This window comes from Gobius niger, assembly GCF_951799975.1.
Source record: "Gobius niger genome assembly, chromosome: 7".
Classification (NCBI taxonomy): Eukaryota; Metazoa; Chordata; class Actinopteri; order Gobiiformes; family Gobiidae; genus Gobius; species Gobius niger.
In genome coordinates, this window is record NC_136858.1 from 29,682,251 (window position 1) to 29,706,388 (window position 24,138).

The following is a 24,138-nucleotide window of genomic DNA, read 5'->3' on the forward strand; positions in this document are numbered from 1 at the left end:
ACACTTGGAGAAGATGAATTTTGGATACAGAACTGTAAAAACATATTCACAGTGTTTTTATTTCTTTGATTAGGACAGTGCATGTTCAGGGTTTCCGCAGCCATATTGTTGAGACAAAATTAATTAAAACACCGTAGAATTAGATTCCAGCTGGCATTAAATGCAAGTATTTTCGATAATAATGTCATTGCTTGACTTCTTTAAAGTCAATGTTTATACAAGTTACAAACATTACACAGGTTTTACTGAAATTATTTAAATATATTGTCAGATTTCCTCAAAGTTTTGCTCAAAATCACTGTATCCCATTGTTGATCAACATTTTCCCTCATTCCTCCGTTTGATGATTGCTTTATGTTTAATTCCACAAATGTACAAAAAAAAGCATCTCGTATTTGGGAATCGAAAAACATATTTACCTTAATGCTCCATGCATAAACCCTGATGTTGATGAACACATGCAAGTAAGGCTAATCTGAATCAGTTTTCCCACATTTTGTCTCGCAACACTATCTCAATCATACACCAGTGCGCACACACACACACACACATTGGAAGCCAGTGGGCGAAGTGTCGTACCTAATGACGCACCGGTGAGACCTTATGGCCCCTGCTAATCTTCACACGGTGTCCCATCCTGGTACTTGGCCCAAATCTGCTCAGCTTCTGACATCAGACGAGATCATGCATTCTCGAGGTCATACGGCAGTTGTTTCTTGTGACAAAGACTTTTTTTTTTACCTTTCTCTGATTCAAACTGTTTCTTAGCCGCTGTTCTTGTCTCTCCAGGCCGAGTATTCAGACGAAGGACCGGAGGTGGGCTACGGCTCCTTCCATCAGCAGTACTGGCTGGACGGGCGAATCGTAGCAGTGGGAGTGATAGACATCCTGCCCTCCTGTGTGTCCTCTGTTTACCTGTACTATGACCCAGACTTCGCCGCGTTGTCTCTGGGCTCCTACTCTGCTCTCAGGTGGGTGACTTAAAAATTATACCATTATATCTAACATGAATAGTGATGGAGGTTTAAATTATCAAGAATATCCTGTTTGGTACCTGAAAACATTGCTGACAAAACATACAGTGTCTGGAGTAGTATTTCACTTCATTTCCACAGTTTTGAATAATCCTGTTCACTTGGGTCGTTTCTTATTCTACTGCTGCAGCGCTCCGACCTGTATTTTCTGGATTTGATCATAGGTGTTTAAAATGTTTAAAAATGTTAAAATTATGTATTTTCCTCTCCCTACATGTTCCAGCAATATCCTAAGGTATAGAATGAGCTCAAACCTATTCACCACAACTGCTTCTAAAATCCTGCACTGTCACTCAAAAAGGTGTTAATTCAAGTCCGAATTGCCTTCATGCACGAGCTGAATATAGAAGGTGCAATTATACGTATGACCTGAGGTGGCAGTAGTGAGTATAAAATGGCCAACTTGCATCTAGCCCCTTTAAGTCCCGTAATCCATCATCAGTGAGTAATTCTGCCCTCAAAGTGCTTTCATGGAATTGCTAGCAATTCATAAGCTGAAAGTGAAAGCTTGTTTTCACTTTTTTTTTCCCCCTCTTGCAGAAAGCGCTTCAGACCAATTCAAACTCCTGACCAGCCCAGTTCCTCATTCCTTACTGTCTTCTCTTTAGATAGACATTTTTTTTTTTTTTTTTTAAATCATCAATGCTTAGGTACCCAGGACATTTAAGCCTCAATTATGTAATCAAATATAAATTATGAATATAGACACTACCGTTCAAAAGTTTGGGGTCACTTAACATGTCCAGCACTGCTTTTTTCAATGAGGATAACATCAAATTAATCAGACATACACTCTATACATTGTTAATGTGAATGCCTATTCTAGCTGGAAACGGGTGATTTTTAATGGAATACCTACATTGGTTTGCAGAGGCGCATTTCCAGTGTTCAGATGGTAAATTGTGCTAGCTAATCGTCCTAAAGGGTAATTCATTGATGATTAGAAAATTAAAATTAAATTTATGCTAGCACTGCTGAAAACTGTTGTGTGTGATTAGAGAGGCTATAGAACTGGCCTGGGTGACCTCAAACTTTGGCACGGATATGAATTACAGATTGTTGTAACCGATGCCGTGAACAAAGTGTTAAATTGTACTTACATATTGTATGTTTAACACTAGTTTTGGGTTTAATCAGTCTGTCATAAACCTAACATATTTTGTCCTATGACTTAAAATTGACATGTCTTTTAGATGTAGTTTGTTCTCATATGGTTGTCATGGCATTTATAGCACAGTTGCACGGACCATAAAAGAGCGCTGAGCAGCTGGTAACTTATTTAATAAAGTAGATATAACTGGCTTTATTGGGCTTCGTGTCTGTCAGCGGCTGCAGTGTTGAGTCTGTCCTTGAGTCTAGTTTTGTTTTAAAAAATTGATTGCGCAGCCAAGTAAAAATATAATGTCTGGCTTTTAGCAATAAATCCTAAATGGGCTCCAAACCCCAGCAGTCTGACGCTTATAAAATGAATGTCTAATTGCCTCCCACTGCTATTTTAGCAATGCGCAAATGTAAAAATTGTTGTAAAACTGTATTTCTTCTTTTGGTTCTTAAATCTTCCCCGTTTTGCCCGTGCGCCCAGTCTTTTGATGCCTTCACTCTTTCCTTTGATCTTCCCATCTCCTAAATTCCTGCTTTGTCCAACTGTACACTATAAACGCTGTATAGTTTCCAGAAAAATGCCAGCATTGGTCGAGTCTGGGATAGTTGTGCGGTTCAGCTGACGGCAGCGCTCTGTGCCAAAATGAAACAGGAGATCACATACACACATGCAAAGGGACACATATCCAGCCTTTCCTGTAAAATGTAACCCAATAATGTGAGAGGGGCTTTTTAAAACATTTCTGTGCAGATGTAGTGCACTGAGGGGGATCCTGACTTCAAAGGTAGCGTTTACAGGTGGTGAGAGGACAGTATGTGACTCTTATTGATTTGGATTATGCTTTAAGGCACTATTCTACACAAAGGTTCAGGCTTTGAAGATACTTTTTTTGTGTTTATCCTAATCAAATCAAAATCGCAGTTTGAGAACTATTACTACTATAACTGCAACTCTTAAAACTTTAATATTACACATGTTCTAAAATGTGAATCTCATTTAGTAGTTCAAATTTCAGTGTTTTCTCAAATGTCAGCGCCTCTGGGCATGTCTGAAATTTGCTCTTTGATCTGAATATTTAAATCTCATAGCTATATTGATACTTAAAGGTGGGATATTATGCGAAATCAACCTTTTTGTGCTTTTTACCAATTTACAACATTTTTCACTCATCAAAAACAAACCTGGATTTGTGTTTCAAGCATCTTTGAGTAATCTTTGAATCTTCAGCAGACTATTCTTAGCATCATGGTGGCAGCTCCCGAAAAGCTCCTCCTGAGGTCCTATGTATCCAGGAAATGCTTTCCTCACTTTCCCCAATCTTTTGCTAAGCTCATCTCATCACGAAGTGAAAACACTAGCCAGAGTTTACTACAGCCACACAGGCCGGAGGTCTATTTTCCCCCTTTCTTTATTGAAACGGAAGAGCAAGAGGGACGTGGAAGGGGCTTATGGGAAGATTGCTTGAAAATCGAAAAGTGAATGATATATCGTTATCGTGTTGGTATCGAGATACGAACATTCAAAACATTAAAATCGAAAAAGCAAAATATTAACAATATAGATTTTCATCAATCAAACTGCACTCTTTTGTATTATGTTTTTATTTTTCTGAAAGATTCTTGGTTTTCACCGAACCCGTAGTTATATCATATCGTATCGATGTCGAGATATCTGGCATGAATATCAAGATGTGAAATTTTGTCCATATCGTTCAGTAAGTGATACTACTGAATATTTTGTTGCAGTGGTTTTAATCATCAATATGGCATTTTCTTACCAACAAAGTGTAAGATGGTGATAAAGATATGTTTAACATTATTATCAAATACCTGCAAAAAGCGTGATACCCCCTTTTATTGGCCAATTTCTTTATCGCGCAAAATTTAAATAAATATGACCGACACAAATATTTTATTTATCCGTTGATTTTTTTTTCCACGGTTTAAAATTGTCTTTTGTGATATTTCAGTTTTGATTTTATTTTTTAAATTATTTTTAGTCAAACAAAACTCAGCTCATGAAATATTTTTGGAGTTTTTAAGGACAAAATCCGGTATCGTGCATCTCCATAAGGCTCTGTCCTGACTGTCTGGAGGGAAAGAGCCTGGTCATCAATCCCACAATCCTCTGCAGTTTTCCCAGTCCAAGAGTAACAGGGAGTGCTCAGGGAGGCCTCGGAAAAGTCACTGAAATCCTCCTGTTTGTTTTTCACTCGCCCACTCTTTCATCCAGTCTGGACACTCCCGAGGCTTTTTGGCAAAACCCAACAAATCTGTGCTTTCGGTGTTTTTACTCACATAAATTGTCAACATCATGTTTTCCTGCAAACAACTACCAAAAAGCAGCTCACACATAAGCGGTTTCAACAGGTGGTGGGAGTTCACCTGGCCTCAAAGTGTTGAGTAAATAAGTTTGTTTTTGCCACTTGAGTTATTCAGGGATTTTCCGTTGTAGAACATTGTTTTTGAGAAACTGTGCAGCAAGCACTTGTGTATTGTTTTAGATAAAGAAGAGAAAAAACATTTATAATGTGGGGGGTGTTACTCTTTACATGTTGAAAACTCAATCCAAAGCACGAGCTCTTTCTGAGTGCATGTTCTTCACCCGGAGGAACAGAAGAGGGAGATGTTGAGGGATTTCTTAGAAAACCACAGCCCCTTCTACACAGAGAGGCTTAGAAAACAGAGCGGGGACCAGAGAGAGAGAGGAGGAGGAGAGTGACATAAAGAGGAGCCTGGGGCTGTGCAAAGGAAACACAGCTGGGTCCCGCACAGGATCACTTTCACTGGGACGCTTCCATGTGTGCTGCTGTGATCTAAACTCCCAAGAAATAACCTCTACTTTCTTAAACCTGATTGCTTTACATCTAGTTAATAACTGTTTTGGATCTTTCAAGGCATTTCACAATATAAAAAAAAAAAAATGATGTTTGGGACTTCCACCAGACAGTTGTCCATGCATCTTGCCTCATACTCCCTTGGTTGTTTTTCTATCGCTTGTTTCCCAGTCTGCTTTACTTGCTGGTCCGTCTGCCCTCATCTGTAGCTCCGATGCACGTGAGGACCTCATGGTATGCGCTCTTACGGGGCCCGTCCCTTTGAGCCGTGTGCACTTCGGTGTGAGGGGCAGGGTGGCTTGATAATTGGCTTGTGCTGGAGTGTCAGATGGCTGAAGTGGGGATAATGGCGGGCTCAAGCTGCTGCCGAGGGGGTGTCATGGGGGGGCAAGTCTTTTTTTTTTTTGTGAATGAGCCCCCTCCCCTCCTCCTCGGGACCCCCCTTTTCTCCATTCAGGCCCTTTTGTGGTGTCGGGATGGGAACCCAGGAACCTGGCAGCAAGCGGGTGACCTTCCAGCACCTCGCTCTAGCAGCCTCTTCTGTCCGTCTTTCTCCTGCTTCACCCCCCCTGCTTTATATTCCTGTACCTCTCTCTCCCCCCGCCTCGTCCCAAGTCGGCTTTGTCCCATGTCTTATTTTTCGGTATTTTATTTTAAGGCCCCCAAGCTCTTAAGTGTGGTTAGAAAAGGGGAATTGAGTGGGTTTTTTTGGAGTTAGATGGAAGAGCGGGACAAAAACAGGGAAAGAAAGACGACTGGAATTTAGTTGTGGAAAAGTGAAGGAAACGGGGCAAGGAAAAGGAGGCTTTGAGGAAAAGGATGCAATTAAGGAGGGATAAAGGAGGCAGGACATTTACTGTATTTGAAGGAGCTGCGTAAATCGCCCGCCTTCTAAATCTTTATTTTAGGAGATTTAGCCTCTTTCACCAGCTTCTTTCTGGTCAGTGTGGATGAAGCAAAGCAGTTGTTTTTGTGTAATGAAATCAGAAGGAGGAAAAAGAGGCTGTTTACTTCTTCAGACTGTTGTCAGTCTGTGCTAAATCTTCTTTTTCCTCCCTGGTTTGTAATTGACATTGTTTTAATATACTTATTTGCATAGCTCTTGTTTTGGCTTTACCTTTGGGCTGCTACAAATCTAGCTGTTTGACTTTCTGTGCACAACTTAATTTGATTGCAAAACATTATACAAGTAAGGTCAAAAGCGGGATTTCAATTTTAGACATTCATGAAGTATAGCGGCAAAATAATTTACAGATAAAATCAGATTTGAGTGTCACTTTCCTGCAGAACTAAGCTGAAATGTCTGCTGTGTGCATCTATCAGTTCAGACTGTGGAAGTTCCGCGACTCAGAGGTGCTCTTGTATTTCAAAGGAAAGCAAAATGTTGAAAACTTTACTTTCCTAAAAGCATATCCTTTTTTTTGTGTGTGTGTTTCTTGCTGCAGGGAGATTGCCTTCACCAGACAGCTGCAGAAACAGTCCCCCAAGCTCTGCTACTACTACCTGGGCTTCTACATCCACTCCTGCCCCAAGATGCGCTACAAGGTACGCACCACACATTGTTACTCTATATACTGTAGGACATGGGCCTATATGGGTATATAGGGTCCAACCTCTTGATCAAGGTTTGTCACAACAGCTAAAGCAGCAATTGTAGCCATGAAATGAAAAATGGTTATATATACTGTACATATATGCCATTTGTGCACTAGGCCCAGACTGTGACATAACGAAAGACTGACTTAGAAAGAGAGGAAGAGAGAACAGGAGATGAGGCTGCAGAAGACATTAGAGGTTTAAGGAGAGGTCACTTGAATGCACTACATGTACAGCACTATGCAAAAGTATTAGACGGGGTGAAAGAAAGAAAGATTATAAAGAAGAAAGAAAGAACTTGGTGCTGTTCCGGAGGATATCAGGCCTGGTTCTAGATGAATGTAAAGGTAAATGCATATCTTTTTGTAACAATAGGTTTCATTGTGTGGGCTATAAACACATTTCTTGTCTCTAACTCGAGCTGGCCCTTGTGTAAATGCTCTTTATCATTGAGCCCACGACTCCCCTCGTATCTCAGGATGATGAATATTGTTCTGAAACGCTTTGTTCTTCCTGAGATTTTTCTAAAACACATTCAAAGAGTTCTAATCAACATTTGAATCAGCACCACGATTACTGATTCATGACCTTTCCTAAAATGTTCATGACAAAACAGAAAAATTATTAGCAATGTTCATTTATTATTCATTGATTTTTTTTAAAACACAAGAGCTGCTTTTGAGTGGATTGTAGTTTGGTTGAAAATCCTCTTTCATCTCCTCTTTGTGTCACTTTTTTGTTAATTCCTTTATTCCAGAGCGTTCTGAATAAAATGTTCCCATCGCCCGGAGTTGTTGGGACGTCTTGTTGAAGCTTATGGCTGTATGCCACCACTATTTATCCCTTTACATCTTGTTTTGGGACTCCGCATTGTCCCTCTGCCCAGTTTCTGCGTATGGGCTTATGTTCTGCGCCTTTTTTCAATCTCGATGTCACTGTGTGCCTGCGAGCTCTGTTACCCCAGCTCCTGCCCCCCCCGTGTGATGGCATGTACCCCCCTCACCCCCTCATCTGCCCTCATGTATGTGTCTTTTCTCTCCCTCCCCACTCCTGCGTTTTACACTTGTGGAGGAGCTCTGTACAAGGGTGAGGAGGTTGCCTGGTTCCCACCTTGTGCGCACTGCAGCGAGCATTCAGTGTCAGTCCACATTTGCATATTAAGTTGTGGAGTTCATTAATGCGCAGGCATACTGTGTTGTTGTGGCCCCTCCATACTGCCTGTATTGTGCTGGGGCTGAACCACCTTCTGTAGCTGAGGTCTGAGCCGTGCTTTTATAAAGATCTAAACAGCAGCACTTGGCACTCCGCTGGACTCCACTCAGACACCACTCCTCCCAGCGTCCCACTGCTCACCGGCCCTACACTGGACACAACAACATATGCTATTTTTATCATTACTTTCTACTTACTTACTATTCATTTACTTGGGACAGGGCATGTTATGAACACACAAGATTCATGCATGTAAACCTGCTACGCCGCATGGCAGCTAATACACAAACACACACTCTTTCACAAGCTTGCAGCACCTGGTAACCTCACACGGTCTCCCTTCTTGGTTCTGTCCAGGCCTGATTCTGCTTCAATTCTGCTTACAGTAGAAATCGTGCATTTACCATATGGGACTTTGGCTGCATGTGTAACATCATCGACTATTAAAGGAACAGGCCACCCTTTTTCCATACTGTAATATGTTCTCACCTGAGCTTAGATGAGTTGATACGTACCTGTCTGGTCTTTGTGCGTGCCCGTGGAAGAGCGTGGTAGTTCCAACTTCACCCCCGTTTGGAGCTATAGGAATATGCAGGGAGAGGCCGAATGCTAATCTTTTCACGTTTTGCGTGACTAAGGGCACACACAGAGACCAGACAGGTACATATCAACTCGTCTAAGCTCAGGTAAGACCTATCTCAGTATGTAAAAACGGTGGCCTGTTACTTTTAATGACCAGTAGTTCAAAAGCTGCATTTCCACTCTTATAGTAACAAATGTTTGCACACTTTGCTATTTGGGCAATAAAAGGCTAATTACAAGAGACATTGAAATAGTCTTTCCAACCCCATTTATAGTGGTCGGCCCACAAAAATCCAATGAGGAGTACACTGGTAGTTTTTTCATGGGGTCTCAGACATTTATGTCAGGTTATCTAATAAACACATGTTATTATTAGGAAAATGAAGATGAAAATTTATAAAGATATTAACATTTTTGCCATTGTATTAAGTGATAAAATAATTTAAGATTGATACAATTGCTATACTGTACTCAAAACATTATTTTATTACATATTCTTGCATGGAAGTTGATAAATATTTATATACCATGAATGCCTGGTGTATAATGTCGATGTACAGTGTTCATTTGACAAGGCCTTTGTGTTTAGAGACCTGCAATTGTTGGTGTTTTAGCAAAATGTAAATATGCTTAAACTAGTTTCCTCAGTGGAATTTCAGCCCATTGTCCCTACAGTAGTCTCCTGTCCCCGAGGAGCAACAGTGGTGCATTGTTTGTGTAACAGGCACCAGGTGCATTGTGGGGGGCGTTTTCAGCTGACTGTATAGTGTTTATGGATTTAAAAAAAAGAAGGGGTAAGATGACACTTTCTTGAGCTTTTACCTGAGCTGTCTCATTGTTTGTTTAGCCTCTTAAAGTCATCTTTTGCAGCCTGTGCTCGTATAAGGTGCACCTTTTTGTCATGCAATGTCATAGACCTAAAGGCACACATACAAAACATTTAGAAAAGTGACATTCGTACAATTCAAACCAGAAAATAACGTAGCTTTAAGTCACATAGACTAAATCATTTCCCCCATTGTTGATTTTGAAGCCAAGACAAATGGGGAGTGTTGCATCAGGATGGGCATTTGGTGCAAAATCTATGCCAGTGCAATATGCAAATTACTGGGTAGAGGATTATAATTGGCCGTTCAAAAAAGAAAGACATTTTAATTACTAGCACTTTGGTAAGAAATTATCACATTTCAATGAATAAATTCTTTCAATGTTCCACTCTGAGTTCAATAAATAAATCTATCACTTAAATTAAAATTCATTCAATTCATTCAAATTCGTGCGCCGTACTCGCCCCATGTGGCACTGCTCTTTAAAGTACTATTAAGAACCCAGCCACAGCTTTGTCGAGTGTCCAAAATGTCTTTAAATGCCCCAGAAAACTTGGAGTCCATCCAGGATCAGAGGGGCTTTGGCCTGGTCAGACCCTCTCCTTTGTTTTCCACGGGGCGGGACAGGCCACATGCAGAGCCCCGCTGGTTTGGCTGGTGGGCTGAGGGGCCAGACGTGACATCCTGCCCCTGCCTCTTGGCCTGCTCTCTTGGCTCTTGCGACTCGGGTTCTGGCTGAGGGTGTGATGAGTGTGCGATGTGGAGCTGCGGAGGGAGCAGAAGGTGAAACTGTCGGGCGCTAAATGAGCTCAAAGGTCCTGGCCTCTGTCACTCCAGCGCTAACCTTCGCTAACCTCCGCTAACCTCCGCTAGCCCTCCTGTCTGTGTCTTCTATCTGTGGATTAATGCGGTGTCAAAGTGATGCTTTCATGTCACACAGAAACATTAAGCCGCTAGCTCAAACATTGGCCTTCTTAAACGAGGCATACCATGCAAAATCGACTCTTTTGAACCTTTGGCCTTGTCAAAAACACACCTGGGAGTAGTGTTTTTGCTTCATTCACCTTGGTCATTTCTTGTTCTGCTAAGGCGAGCTTAGCTTTATTTCCTTGACATCCTTCACATTTTTAAATCCCATTAATCCATCCCCCAACTCGATCTGTTCTCAAAGTGTGTTCCTCATGCCATGACACCATGGATTTACTTGCATGCCGTTAGCTGAAACTTTGTTTTTGCTGTTTTTACCAATCCCAATCTTGCAATCCATAGTGTCTTATCTTTGCAGAGACATTGTTTCAAATTTTAAAATGTCAGTACTGAGGTACCCAATAGGTACCCCAAGTAGAAGAACGTAGATGAAGCTCACATTTTTCTTGCTGATTGGCGTCAAAACAAAGTCATTTTTGTGTGTGATGTGTCCTTGTTTGTTGTTTGAGTTAAAGTTACCCAATGCGCTGAATGTAATGTCTAAGGATGGCCTCAATAAGCCGTCAAGTTGCAACATGTGAAGCTTTACAAGTGCAAAGTTCTGGTCCCAAGCTATTAACTTTAAATGTCAAAATTGCCTAGAGTCACAAATGCACTGCTTTTATGACCCTGAAGAAATCAAGTTGTGACAAGTGCACTGCAGGTGCAACCAGATCTTTTTTTGCATTTTGTGTAAAGTCTGCCCCACCATGTGCATTCTATTTATTTCTTATTAAATACAGTGTGTCCTTAGATCAAACTTTGTTGATTGTGATTGTCTACTTGGTAGCAATAAGTAAGTAAGTGCCTGCCTGGCTAAATAAAGAGAAACCACAAATAACACAAGGTCATTTCATTCAACCACCTTTAGCTTTGTTTCGTAAGATTTGTTTCCTTCCAGTGTTGCATTAATTGTGCACCAAGATCTTGTCTTCATGATGGGAGAGTCGAACCTCTGTGCAAAGCCTTCTCCAGCACATCCCAAAGATTCTCAATGGGACTCTGTGGTGGCCTTTCCTTATGTGAAAATTGTGTTTTGTGTCACAAAGTTGATTTATCTGAAACACTGCAGTATACTCCCTAAGCTTGCAGCATTGTAGTTCCATTATTAGCTGTATTATTTTGTGAATGTTATGATACCTCTCCGTTTCCTCAATCTGCAGTATGTTTTGATGCTGAAGCCTTCCCCCTGCACCCTCCCCTTCCTCAGTACCTGGTCTTGACCAATCAAGTGCTCTTCAAGTGCTCCCTATAGACACCACAGCGGCCCGGAGCAGCACTGGCCACAGCAATGAGGGGGTTACATGAAGTGGCCCTTACCTTTGTTATTATTGTGAAAGAATGTCTCACTCCAAGCCCAGGAAACCATTAAAATTTCCAACAGGACGAAGCAAAGGAACCGAGCAGAATGAGGAGACAGATGGAGTAAAAGTAGGAGTGACAAAGTGTGTGCCAAATGAGAAAAGGAGGGAAGATGAAAGGTTAATTTCGTTTTCCCGCCGGTACTTTAGTGACTTTTAAAGCGCGATTTAGAGGCAGCTGCACCTCCGCTCGCTTTCATCCCGACTCCTCCCCGCTTTCAAACAACAAACACTGTCACAGAGCACTCCGTCCTGTAACCAACCACCATTTTCCACATGAGCAGAGGGTCTCAATGAGATTAATCCATCAGGTGTCAGTAATTTGGAAAAATGCTAAATTGATTTCTTTTTTTGTGCTTTTAACCATGCATGTCAGCTGGCATCTGTTGGTTTCAGCGTTAGTCAAACTACTTTATTCCGGTCCATGTTCCTGTTGCTGGCTACAATTAGTGTATAATGGCCACAGAAATCGGAAATTACATTTGTTCTTATGAAAACATAGACTTCGCACATCAATTAAAGCAGGTGCACACTGCCAACCTTGCAAAAATAGTTCGGAAAAATTCGTATTAAAACATAAAATATCGTAGGTGTATTAGATGACGCAATTTCTATATTGAAAGATGATGCAATTTATAGCAACATCTGTGCAGAACAAAATGTGCAGAATTTCTGTTTCAGTAATAATTAAATTCCAATTTAACCTTGCTTTGGCCCTGATTCAGTATTTTTTAACACATGCGGCTTAAAGTGAGACATATGACCCCCAAAAAAGTTGCGAACTGGATTAAACTCACTGTTATGAGCTGCTGTTGCTGAAGTTGGTCAGGTCTAGGATCAGCAACACCATGAGCCCAAAGAATGAGATCAGAACCTGAACATCTTCTTCTCTGATGGCACGGGCTTATTCCAAGATGACAATGACAGGATTCTTTGGGCTCACATTGTGAAAGAGTGGTTCAAAGAGCATGAGACATCATTATCACACATGGATTGGCCGCCACAGAGTCTAGATCTTAACCCCATTGAGAATCTTTGGAATGTGCTGGAGAAGGCTTTGCTCAGTGGTCACACTCTCCCATCATCAATACAAGATATTGGTGACAAATGAATGCAGTACAGGATCTTTTGACATCGCAGAAGCTAATTGAAACAATGCCAATGCTGTAATCAAAGTTTAACAAAATATTGGAGCGTGTGACCTTTTTTTGTGGCATGTTTTTTGGTTAGGCAATGTATTTTCTTTATTGAATTTAATATTTAGGCTGCAATAAATCTGGATCCCAACATTTCATAAACATTTTAATTACCTCTCTTGCCCGTAGGCTCTTTCTGTCACCTGCTCTGCTTCTGCATTCAATTAGACGTGACAGAGCACCCACCGCAGGCGTGTACCAAACCCATGCAGCACCTGCACGACGGTGCTTCTGTGCATACTGAACTCATCCATTCAATTTCATAAGCGAAAACATTATCTCATCTTCTTGAATCATTGCTTTGTCAAAAAACATGTAGTAATAGATCTGTGAGTTTGATGTCGCAGGTTACGGCATGCAGAAAAACTGTCAGGGCCATCAGGACTGTGCACCGTGTAGCTTTATTTGCACCTCAGGGCTCAGTGAACCCACTCTGTGTACGTGTGTAACAGCACATTACACAGTTTACTACAGGTATGTGGGCCAAACGCAGCCACTGTCCCAGAACATAAGGTAGTTCACACGGACTATATATCAGTGGGACAGGAGGAGAAGAATATAAACTTGGAGTGGTAAGCTTTACAATAAGGAAAGACTAAGATGTTCTTTATTGCCCCCATAGGTATAGTTGTCCTCTACGTTTGTCCCATTTTAAGACAAATGTGTGCATAAGATTGTCCCAGAGCAAACTCATCTACTCTCCACTGACAGGCCTTTAAACAAGAACCTCAAGCACCTTCCTACAACATAAAATAAAGTTTAAATAGCTAAATATTCAAAATCAGTGAACGATTATGTCATTGTATTAGAAGACTATTTTGTGAAGGTGCAACACTCCCTTTGCTGCTTTCCATTTACATACATTTTTCATATTTCTCTGTAAAAAAAATTCTACACAGTTTGGGAGCAACTGATCTGATCTGACCTTTGTACAGTCCTGCTATTCATCAACCCTCTTTCACTGTTGTTGCTATAATTTTTAAGCCTTTTGTGTCTGGTGTTGCATTTGCATTTCGATGTGTTGTTCTGTTGCCCTTTATCAACCATAATCCTTATAGTGACTTGCTATTACGTTACAGTTGAACATATAGAGCCTTTGTGTGGGTTGTATTGTTACAGTAAACTGCCTCAATTGTGGCCGTCTGCTTCATACAGTCATACAAGTCCGGACAATATTGAGCCCAACCCCCTTTTTTGTCTATACGTTTTTTGTTTGCCTTTCTGCCTTTCAGTGTCTGTGCAATGGGCTCCACCACCATGCAGGTTCAGATGAAAGATGGGCTGAGATGGAATGCACGAACTTTTGGGCATGATATGATCCAGTCAGTGGTAAAAGAAATAATGCTCAGTCACATTTAGGTCATTGAGTGCGATGTTGTTACTAGGCCGGGGGCAGGAGGGTTTGTGTTTCTGCAGCGGCTGTTGCGGGTGCTCGTTTGTTTCTCGGACGCGCCAAGTCAGTTTTGCTCAAATACACGGGTGTAAAGTTACTGTGCAGTCTTCCATGTTGAAAACGCGTGTGTTTACAGACCTACTTCTTCTGCCAAAGTCTTTATTTTGTTCCACTTATTTTCCCTAAGAAAATCATAATCGCTCAAAGCATTTTGCCAGTAGCAGCGTTGCAGCCGTGGAAAGGGCAAGACAAGTGGGCTTTGTCTGGGTCATGCCTTTGCAAAATCAGCAATATTTAGCTTGTAATATAGGGTCACAAGGCACTGAGTTGAGGGTGATAAGAAAAGTTCACCTTGTATTTAGCGTTTTTCCCCTCCTGGAACTGCCACCTTTACGTGGTGGAGGGGTTTGAGCACCCAAGTGATCCTGGGAGCTCTGTTGTTGGGGCTTTGTGCCCCTGGTAGGGTCTCCCATGGCAAAAAGGTCCTCGGTGACGGGTCAGACAAAGAGCGGTTCAGAAGCCCCTTATGAGAGACCAACAGGTCCGGTTAGAACCATGAGGCCGTCCTCCCATGGGCCCAACACCTGCAGGAGGAGCAATAAGGGGCTGGTGCAATGTGATTTGGGCAGCTCCAACAGCTGCCCCGACGACCTGAAATGGATGGATGGATTTAGCATTTACCCAAATCATACACAATACAGGAGAATTCAGGTTGCAGGTTGCTCCAGCAGCATCAAAGTTGTTTAATGACAATAAAGGCATCTTAACCTTAACCATAACCTTAACATGTTTGATTTTTATTATTTTTGGGATCAAAATAACTAAATAAATTTGGAAATAGATCTTAAAGCTTCTATAAGCTATTCTCTATATTTTTTTCAGCAGTAGTGTAAGTAGTAAACTCTGCTTTGTAGTCTCCCTCTGACCTGGAGTCCCCCCCTCATACCCTCACTCTCCTCCACACGCAGCCCGGGTGATGCTTTCAAGGGGAAACAAAAATCTCATTTATCATTTTTGCCTCACAGCAGAATAGCATACAGTATGTTGCAAAGTAATCATATTGATACTTTATTTGCTATATACAAAGGCAAGTGAGGGGTGTGTTGGGAGTGCACTGTGAGGTGAGGAAGGTGCGGTGCTCGTCTTTGCTTCTACGGGACAAAGTTAGCTCACTGTTTCGAAGGTGACATATAGTAATGCGATGAGGTAAATTAATTTGCTTAGAGTAGCTTGCCATATTTTAAATATTTTGTTGCTTGATATTGTTAGAAACAGTCATTTATTATTAGGTATGGGGTCACTGATTGTACAAATGCTATTTTGTTGATTGCCGTTAAAAAAGTGGTGTAACCCCCGTATTAATCTATCTCTGAGATCTTATATTTATTTACGATTTGATTGAAATGTACCTGCACATCTACATTCTCTGGTTCTCGGTCTGGATTGATGGACTTGGCCTGTAGTTTTTCCCCACAACCCTCCATGAAAAAGCAGAAAGGCGGAATCCATCCAAATCAGATCAAACCCAACTGGGCCCTTTTTCACTCCCTCTGTAAGATTTACAAGCCAGGGCATACTTTCCTCACAGTCCAGCTCCTCTCTCCTCCCCCGGCCTTAAATTGAAACCTTTCAGACAGAAACGCTCTTGTTTGATTTCACTCGACAGGAGACCACCAACAGTGCACCTCTCAGCGCCAACATTTGTCCAACGTTTTTGATAATTTTTCTCTCCTTTAATGCTTCATCGTCCCTCCTGTCTCGACCCGCTTGTGTTTTTAACAAATCATCAACAGGCTGCCACTTATTGGACCACTGCTCGGGACACCCCCCCAAGGAGGAGTGCTGACAGGATGGGGCGTCCCGGAGGGGGCAGAGTTCAGAGGGTCGGGTCGGGCGAGCTGCAGTGCTGTGGCAGGAGGAGAGAGAGAGTGAAGGGCGGGAAGGTCAAGAGGCTGAAAATGAGAGATTAGACTTCTGTGTCACGCTGAGCCAGAGGTGAGGAAGGTAGCAGAGAATTGCACCTTAGTTTCGGCACGGTTTAGAAAGACCTCAAAAGACTAACGTGACGTGAACAGACGCTTCCGTCTGATTGGCAAACAAGAGAGAGGACAGCCCTCATTATTAACATGCAGGTCGTACGGATTTAATATTTCACATCATACCGCTGTTCTAAAAGGGGATTTGGCCAATATTTAGCTGATGATAGCGTAGCTTTAGCTGGTGTTAGCATAGCATTTGCATGTTGCTTACCTTCATAGTTGTCTTTTAGCTGCTTCTTTTCTGTAGTATTTTCCTTGGCACCTCCTGAATGATTCCACAACTCCCACCTGAAGGCAGCATTTGTCCACATTTGTTCTTATCACAGCTTACAAAATTTCTAATGATGCTCTGTACAGCCTGCTCCTCTGTGGGGGAACCGTCCACAACAACTGCGGTTGTGTAGTGTAGTGGAAAAACAAGGGTGTACCGGGTAGAGTTGATACGTGACATAGATTGTGGCATGCGCTTTAGAGCCGTGTTCAGTGGAAAGATGCCTCTAGTGCCCAAAGAATGAGATCAGCTGACTACCTGAACATCCTGAATGACCAGGTTGTTCCATCAATGGGTTTCTTCTTCCCCGATGGCACGGGCCTATTCCAAAATTCCAGCATTAATCAGGCTCACATTGTGAAAGAGCGGTTCAGGAAGCAAGAAACATGATTTTCACACATGGATTGGCCACCACAGAGTCCAAATCTTAGCCCGTTTGAGGTTCTTTTGGATGTGCTGGAGAAAGTTTTGCGCAGTGCCACAGCGAATGCGTGCTGTAATCAAAGGTGAAGGCGATCCAACGAAATATGTGTGTGACCTTTTTGTTGACTTGGCCTGACTTTTTTTGGGTCAGGTACTGTATATTTCCATAAAACTACTTGAAGTCAAATTTATTCCCTTGCTTTACTTTATTGCATACACGTATTCCAGACTAAATGTATGGGGCGAGGGGGCACAGAGGTCAAAAGGCTGTGTGTGAGAGTTTAGATTTGGGTGTCAGACTGAGCAGATCCAGAGCCCTCTGCTGCCAGTGTGAGGTGTTTGCCTTGCCATTAAGTTCTCCTCTATTTATTTTCAAACCTGCCCCAGCTGCTTTACGCCGTCTCAGAATGTCCGCTTCACATTTTTGGCACAGAAAAAGTGTTGAGATAAGTGCCTACAAAGAGCCAGTCAACATTACAGAAATTGCTATTGAAAGTAAAATCATATTCTGAAGCACTTGTGAGTTTTAAATTGGGCTTGCAATCATCTCTTTTACGGCTGAAGTCGTTCAAACAAGAATTTATGCAGAACTGTTTCCTACACTCCTGCAGAAGCATAAAATGTGTCACTGAGAGATACTCCTGACCCCACAGTGCTGTAGAACGGACGCCAACATTTCTGTAATACAAATGATGGATGATCTTAGTATTTAAAGGGGGGGTATTATTAAAATCGACTTTTTCAAGCTTTACATCATGTTATGTCATTCCCTCATTAAAAACATGCCTGAAGTGTTGCCTTGGCACATTCACGTATTTTTGAGTAATCTGTAAAAACTCTGATGGCAGCCATTTTAGGGATAGGTTTACCTGAGTCCTCCTAGGAACGCCCCCACCTCCTGGAGACGCCTCCGAGCTTTTGTCACCAGCCGAGTAACCAACCACTGCTCCTCAGCAGAACCCCCTCCCCACTGATGCCACAGACAGCGTGTGGAGGGGGCGTGTCGGAAAGGGTCAGAGGTTCTTAAAGAGACAGAGGCCTATTTCAAGACATTCCCTACAACCATTTTTAGAGAGCAATTTTATACAAGGCAGTTATTCTAATTTACTGCATTTACAGACCAACAGAAGAAGGTTTCGTCATCATTGTAGTGTGCTATAGACTGGTGCTATGTGATTGAAAAAAACATAATACCCCCTCTTTAAACTTCTTCTTCCTTGTAGTGGAATGAAATTTACTTTGTCCATATCTCACTATAAAGCATTTTTTTAAATCGTAAACTAGTTGTTGGGGGGCTACATTTACTCGCTCCCGTGTTTTGAGTTTGTAAACCATAAAAATCAGGGTTCAGGTTTGTTGTTTGATCATTGTATTTTGAGGGTACTTCATGGCAGTGAAAAAAAAAAAAGCTTTATTACCTCGAGATACTGTACAGTGTCCTTTTGATGTTCAATATTCTGTACTGTAAACTGTGCTTCTTATGACCTATTTTCATCTTTAGTCCATTCCACCACCCAGGCAAGTTTTTCACGTTTCCAAACTTCTTTGAAATCCTCCGATCTCACATTTTTCCCTAGATTTGTTCTATATTAAATGAAAACACAACTGCGCTTGCTGATCCTCTGGGATTTCGGTGGGATTTCAGACCCTCAGATTAGGGTCTTACTGCGCTGATACGAGTGGGTTAGCCGCGGTCTGTAGTCGGGCAGGCGTAACGGCCGCTCCAGCCCCGTAAACCCAGATTGAGAGATAAAAGTGCCCAGTCTGTGCGCTCTGTAGATGCCCATAAAAGTGCTGCCATTGCTTCTCAGGCCTCCGACGAAACGCGATCCTGCAAAAATATTTTCTTCTCATTAACCTGTCATCTGTGGAGCCGTGACGCAGAGGCCAGGGCTGAAGCAGCGAGGAGAGGAGAGGGATTGAGGAGGGAGGAGAAGGGGTGTTTTTGAGGGGCTCGTCTGGGGCCCAAAAGGGAGAGTTAGCCGTCTTTATTTGCAGCACGCCCTGTGGTAATGTGTGGAGCAAGGTGAAAGGCTAAAGCGGCGCTGCAGTCTTTAAACACCAGTGTAAATCTCCCCACATGCCAAGACTGTGTTGTTAGGCTGAATGATTTGACCAAAACATACTGCTGATTTATCTCGGCTTTCCATTGTTAACAGACTTTTATGCTTACACTAACTTAGCTCTAAACTTCTGAATGGTCAATGGTCAACGAACTATAATTGTCCAGTTGTTTACCCCTCCTAAAGACAGACCACAGCCACCTGAGGCGTTGTGTGGGATCAAACCCTAACCCTTGTACTTCTCCCAATCTCAAAAAGCGTCAGATCGAGGAAGTTGAGTCTTGTTCGCCCCACCCCAAAACTCGTTACTAGCTTTCACAAGTCCTTCCACGAATCCCGAGTCTCAACATCCAAGAATTTGCAATCAAGTTTTGCAACTTTCAGATTGTGAAGTGGAATATAATCCTACAGCAACGGCAACTCCCAGCGCGTCAGTTTTCTTCCAGGTGTGCAATCAGTTAAGATGATTCATAATTAGATACAGACAGCACCGCATCTGTTTTATAATACACTCGACACTCTGTGAGGGGAAGAATTTGTCTGTATCTCAGAATGGCTGAGCAGGACTGCGAAATGTCGAAATTCAATCATCAATACCGTCAGATCTTAAACCTTCAGTCAATTTTGTCAAATGGGGCAAAGAACTTAAATATATACAATAATCTGGTGGTCTCAAAATCATTTCTGCTACAATGAAAGCCTTTCTCAGGTCATTGAAGAGTCTCTATAGCGCTTTGTTTTAAGACACCGTGGTTTACACTTGTCTTTCACTCGCCTGAATCACATTTTGTTGTATTAGTCTGGCCGTTTGTGTGTTTGTTCGGGCCGCCCTGTTTACACGCGTCCTTCAGCGCCCCTGCCCCTCTCGTCTGGGCAGAAAGTATTTCAACAGACTGGGGGGTTGCATTGTGAGCTTTGGTTGTTGGGACAGGGCACGGATGTAGGGATCAGACTTTGTGTTTATTGGTGTTTGGCTGCCATTGGCTGGGACTGCCCCGGGGGTCAGGGGGAGGGGTTAGGGTGCGAGCCCCGGGTCGGGATGGGTTAGGTTTGCTCGGGTCTGGGTCACACTGGGCCTCTTTGTGCGCCCCTCGAGTTCGGGACGGTCGTAGATTAAACTCACTGAATAATGTAGTGCAGGAAAAGGACAGACGTGACACTGTGACCGCATCTGTGTCTCTGGGTCAAAAGTCCATGTATTTGACAAAAGTGCTTCATGGTGAAAGTACCGGATTCATAAATTATGCAAGTGTGGTCCAGGAGGGAGCAGCACAACGAAAAGGCCAAATATCTAAAAACATGGCAAAGTCATCTTTTAATTAAAATGATGTTTTATGGTCAGTCATCATTACATTGCCTACAACACGTCTGGCTGATATTTACCAAGGTGCCGTAAGATTCAATGCCCTTGACTCCTAACACATGTCGCTTGTTCGTATTTCAGGCCACGTCCAGTAGCTCCTTTAACTTAAACAATCCTCCGCTTCATTCCGCATGGGACGGTACAAGTATATTTGAATTCTCAGCCTCCTGCACAGCGCAACGCCTTTGTTTTTACATGTTATTTTTGGACAACATCTACAGCCAGAGACGAACATATCCCTAACTAACACAGTGACCTCATCCAGTCACTTACATCAGCGCTGGAGCCGAGCAGTCTCAGTGAAGGAGGTGTTCGCTCCAATCCACATCAACGAACGGCGTATGCTCCCTCTTACACATGTGGCTGCATGTACGGATAGTGTCAAAACAAATGGACCTATTGAGAATAGAAGGTAGGAAGCACAAAGACACTTTATCTCAGGTCATGCAGATAATCATTTCTACATGAAAACCAAAGGATTGCTTAGCTAGTTGGTAATTTTTGTGTTGGCAAATAGCAGTGGTGTGAGGCATTAGTATTATAGCAATAGTTTGCTTCATTTAAAGGAATAGGCCACCATTTTAAAATACTGAGATATGTTCTTACCTTAGCTTAGACGAGTTGATATGTAGATGTCTGGTCTTTACGCGCGCGCTCAGTCACGTAAACAGACGGCGTTAGCATTATAGCCTCTGCCGTTCTCATTTATGGCCCCAAACGGAGGTGAAGTGAGAAGCAACCAAGCTCTTCCAAGTTTTCCCTATTTAAATATGGTTGCATGAGCCTGTACACAATCTATGTATACTCACACAAAACTAAACAGGTCAATTTTCTAAGTGGATAAAAAGGGGACTATATTGCTACTATATAAAGCATAGTAATATTACTAGGCCTTGCAATATAGTTCGCATTTTTATCCGCTTATAAAATGGACATGTTTCATTTTGTGTGACTATACTTGGATCGTGTACAGGCTCATGTAACCATATTTAAATAGGGAAAACTTGGAAGAGCTTGATTGCTTCTAACTTCACCTCCGTTTGGATCCATAGATGAGAACAGCAGAGGCTATAATGCTAACGCCGTCTGTTTATGTGACTGAGCGAGCGCGTAAAGACCAGACAGCTACATATCAACTCGTCTAAGCTAAGGTAAGAACATATCTCAGTATTTAAAAATGGTGGCCTATTCCTTTAAATGAAGCAAACTATTGCTATAATACTAATGCCTCACACCACTGCTATTTGCCAATACTTTGCCAGTATTTAAAAATGGTGGCCTATTCCTTTAAGAAGTGTAACTTTACTGATATTCTTAAATGTACATTATGCTAATTACCTTTACATTAGACATACTTGCCACAAACTGCTCTAGCTCCATCTATCAAGCTCTATCAGCATGTCATTCCCACGTACGCCTGCAGAGGGAGTTCAGGTAAATGTTTTATCCTTACCAGCCCCAGCCTCAGTCATTATTGTTAGATCACATTTTAAAATGTAAAATATGTAAATACTCAGTGGCCTCAAATAATGTTTTATGCCTCAATTATCCATTATATGTCAACTTTACACAACTTTCATTTTGTAATTAGCCAGTAGTGCAGATGACAAATTCAATGGGAGATACGGCCAGGAAATTGGGAACACATGTCTGTGGAAAGCCATGAACAAAACTCGGACACATACAAGACCCACCACGCCACCCCCAAAAGTCCTCAGTCCTGGTCCTTTCTGCACCAAGTCGGAAAGCCGATCTCTTTGAACCATGACATTGCAGTGTGGCTTTAAAACAACATCTGATCTAAGCTCCAAAACCTCTCCTCAATGCAGCCTGTGGTCATAGCGGGGAAAAAATTGTGCATTCCTCTATAATAATCTTTAGCGGGACATGTTGGCCTGTAGCTATACGAGCCTGCAGGGGCGTTTTACAGCAGCAGTAGCAATATGAAAAAAATATTAAGTCCTGGGGCTGTTTTCAAATTAATCTAGAGACTTGGGCTTCAGGCACTAGTGAAGCAAATAGATGGTAAAGTTCAGCGATGTTTAGTAGGGCTGCACAATTTATAGTATTAAAATGGCAATATTAATGGACAGAATCAGCAAATTGTAATTATTCAAGCAGTCCTTCGCTGCCAATATAATATCCTCTCACCGTCTCAATGGGGTTTTATGTATAAAAGCTGCTAACCCTGTACTTTACACCTCTACAGACCTGTTTTGAAAAGCATGTTATCTTTGTACTAGTTTAGCCGGTCATATTTCATTCTTCTTGCGAGTATTAAAGCTTCTGTGTTTCAAATCTGCACAATGACTTAAATCTTTGATTTTAAAACATAAATTGCAAAGCTAATGGCAATTACGGCTCTCACAATCGGGTATTCGTCCAAAATCATGCAGCCCTTCATGGTCTCACTTTGAAGCTACGGCGTGAGCCTGATTTATTGAATTGTCATTATTGGATTTTAACACTAACTATGCCTAATAATGTAATTTTATTTAAATGGTTGAAATTTCACTGTACAAAACAGTAGGATCTGTAACCCATTCCTTTGTTTGTTTGTTTTTTTGTTTTTTTTACCATGAATCTAGGTCACTTGTGTGTTAGCCCAGGGGAAAGGTGGTAACATCTCCTGTCAAAAATGAACTATGAACTTGTCCAAATGTAGGTAATGTATGCATGATTCTGAACAAACCCAGTGCTATTTTTATGGACAGTTCCTCTGATTAGAAGTTCACTCAGCAGCACATACTGTACCTGAGTGAGTGCATTCTGATCTGTGAGATGGTTGGAGGCTGGAGTGGTGTTAGTTTTCACAAGGATTCCTCTGCAGCTGGATTTATGCGAATGATTAGTTGCTTTTCCTATAAATCACAAGTTTGGGCCCCGGGGGTCGGTCCTGTCTGTAATATTTGTGTGAGAAAACAGGACAGGGGGCGCGGGACGGGCCCATAGTGAAAGGGAATAACAAGGTGACAGTTATATGTTGGAGATGAGGAGGAGTGTGTATTGAATTTACAATAGCGGCTATGACAGCTGGGCACCTGCTATCTGTGTCTGAACCTCTGTGTGGTCTCGAAGACAGAGAGGGGCAGTCATGAACGAGCAGTAGCACCTCGGCAAGCGAGTAGTTATAATAGAATTTACAGAAGTAGCAGTATGAGTGGTAGAAGTGCTAGTTGTAGTTGTGGTATTGGTTGTAGTAGTCAACCTATAATGTTTAGTAGTTGTAGTTTAAAAAAATAGTTGGATATTTTTAAACACTAGTAGTAGTAGCAATTGAACAGAAGCAGTAGTTACGTAACTATTTAGAATATGACTTACATTTCTGATGTAGTATTAATAACAGCAGTAACAGGAGCAGTAGTAGTAGCAGCTGTAAGGTCAGTCGTCTTCAATGGAATCTTAGAAGTCATTGACTGAACTGGCTTTTTTATTTTCTCCTCTCAAGTTGAAGACATTTCACCTTGACTTGAGACAAATCTTCCTCATCTCAAATAACCCAGTGCGTTCGACAACTCAGGAGAACCCCTACTACAATGGAAAACGTCCGGATGACAGTAGAAGTTGTAAATATGGTGACCAGTTGCATTGATCGCAATAGCAGTCAAACCAAGTGTTGTAGTTAGATTAGTAGCAGCAGTAACAGCAGCAGAAGTCGTGGAAGTAGCGGTGAATCGTCTGTGTGAGACATATGGCTCCCAGGATTCATCGATAAAACTGGATCCAGCTCGTGTCAAACAGAGCGGAGATGTGTTTATCTTTAGAGCTCATTATTGGGATTGTGTCATTGTTTACGGCGTTTAGTCAAATGAGGTAAGAACTGTTCCTACTTAATGCTTTTTAAACACAAGTGGATTGAAGAGAACTGTCCAGG

At 42.0% G+C, this 24,138-nt stretch overlaps 1 protein-coding gene across 2 annotated transcripts in view; it reads left to right on the forward strand.

Moving 5' to 3' along the window:
- ate1 (arginyltransferase 1) overlaps positions 1-24,138 on the forward strand; it is a 77,534-nt gene that overhangs the window by 35,067 nt on the left and 18,329 nt on the right. For both annotated transcript variants that reach the window (XM_079559780.1, XM_079559779.1), the window contains exons 9-10: positions 790-971; positions 6,418-6,517. In XM_079559780.1, the coding sequence (XP_079415906.1) occupies positions 790-971; positions 6,418-6,517 (282 nt within the window). The remainder of the gene's footprint in view (positions 1-789; positions 972-6,417; positions 6,518-24,138) is intronic.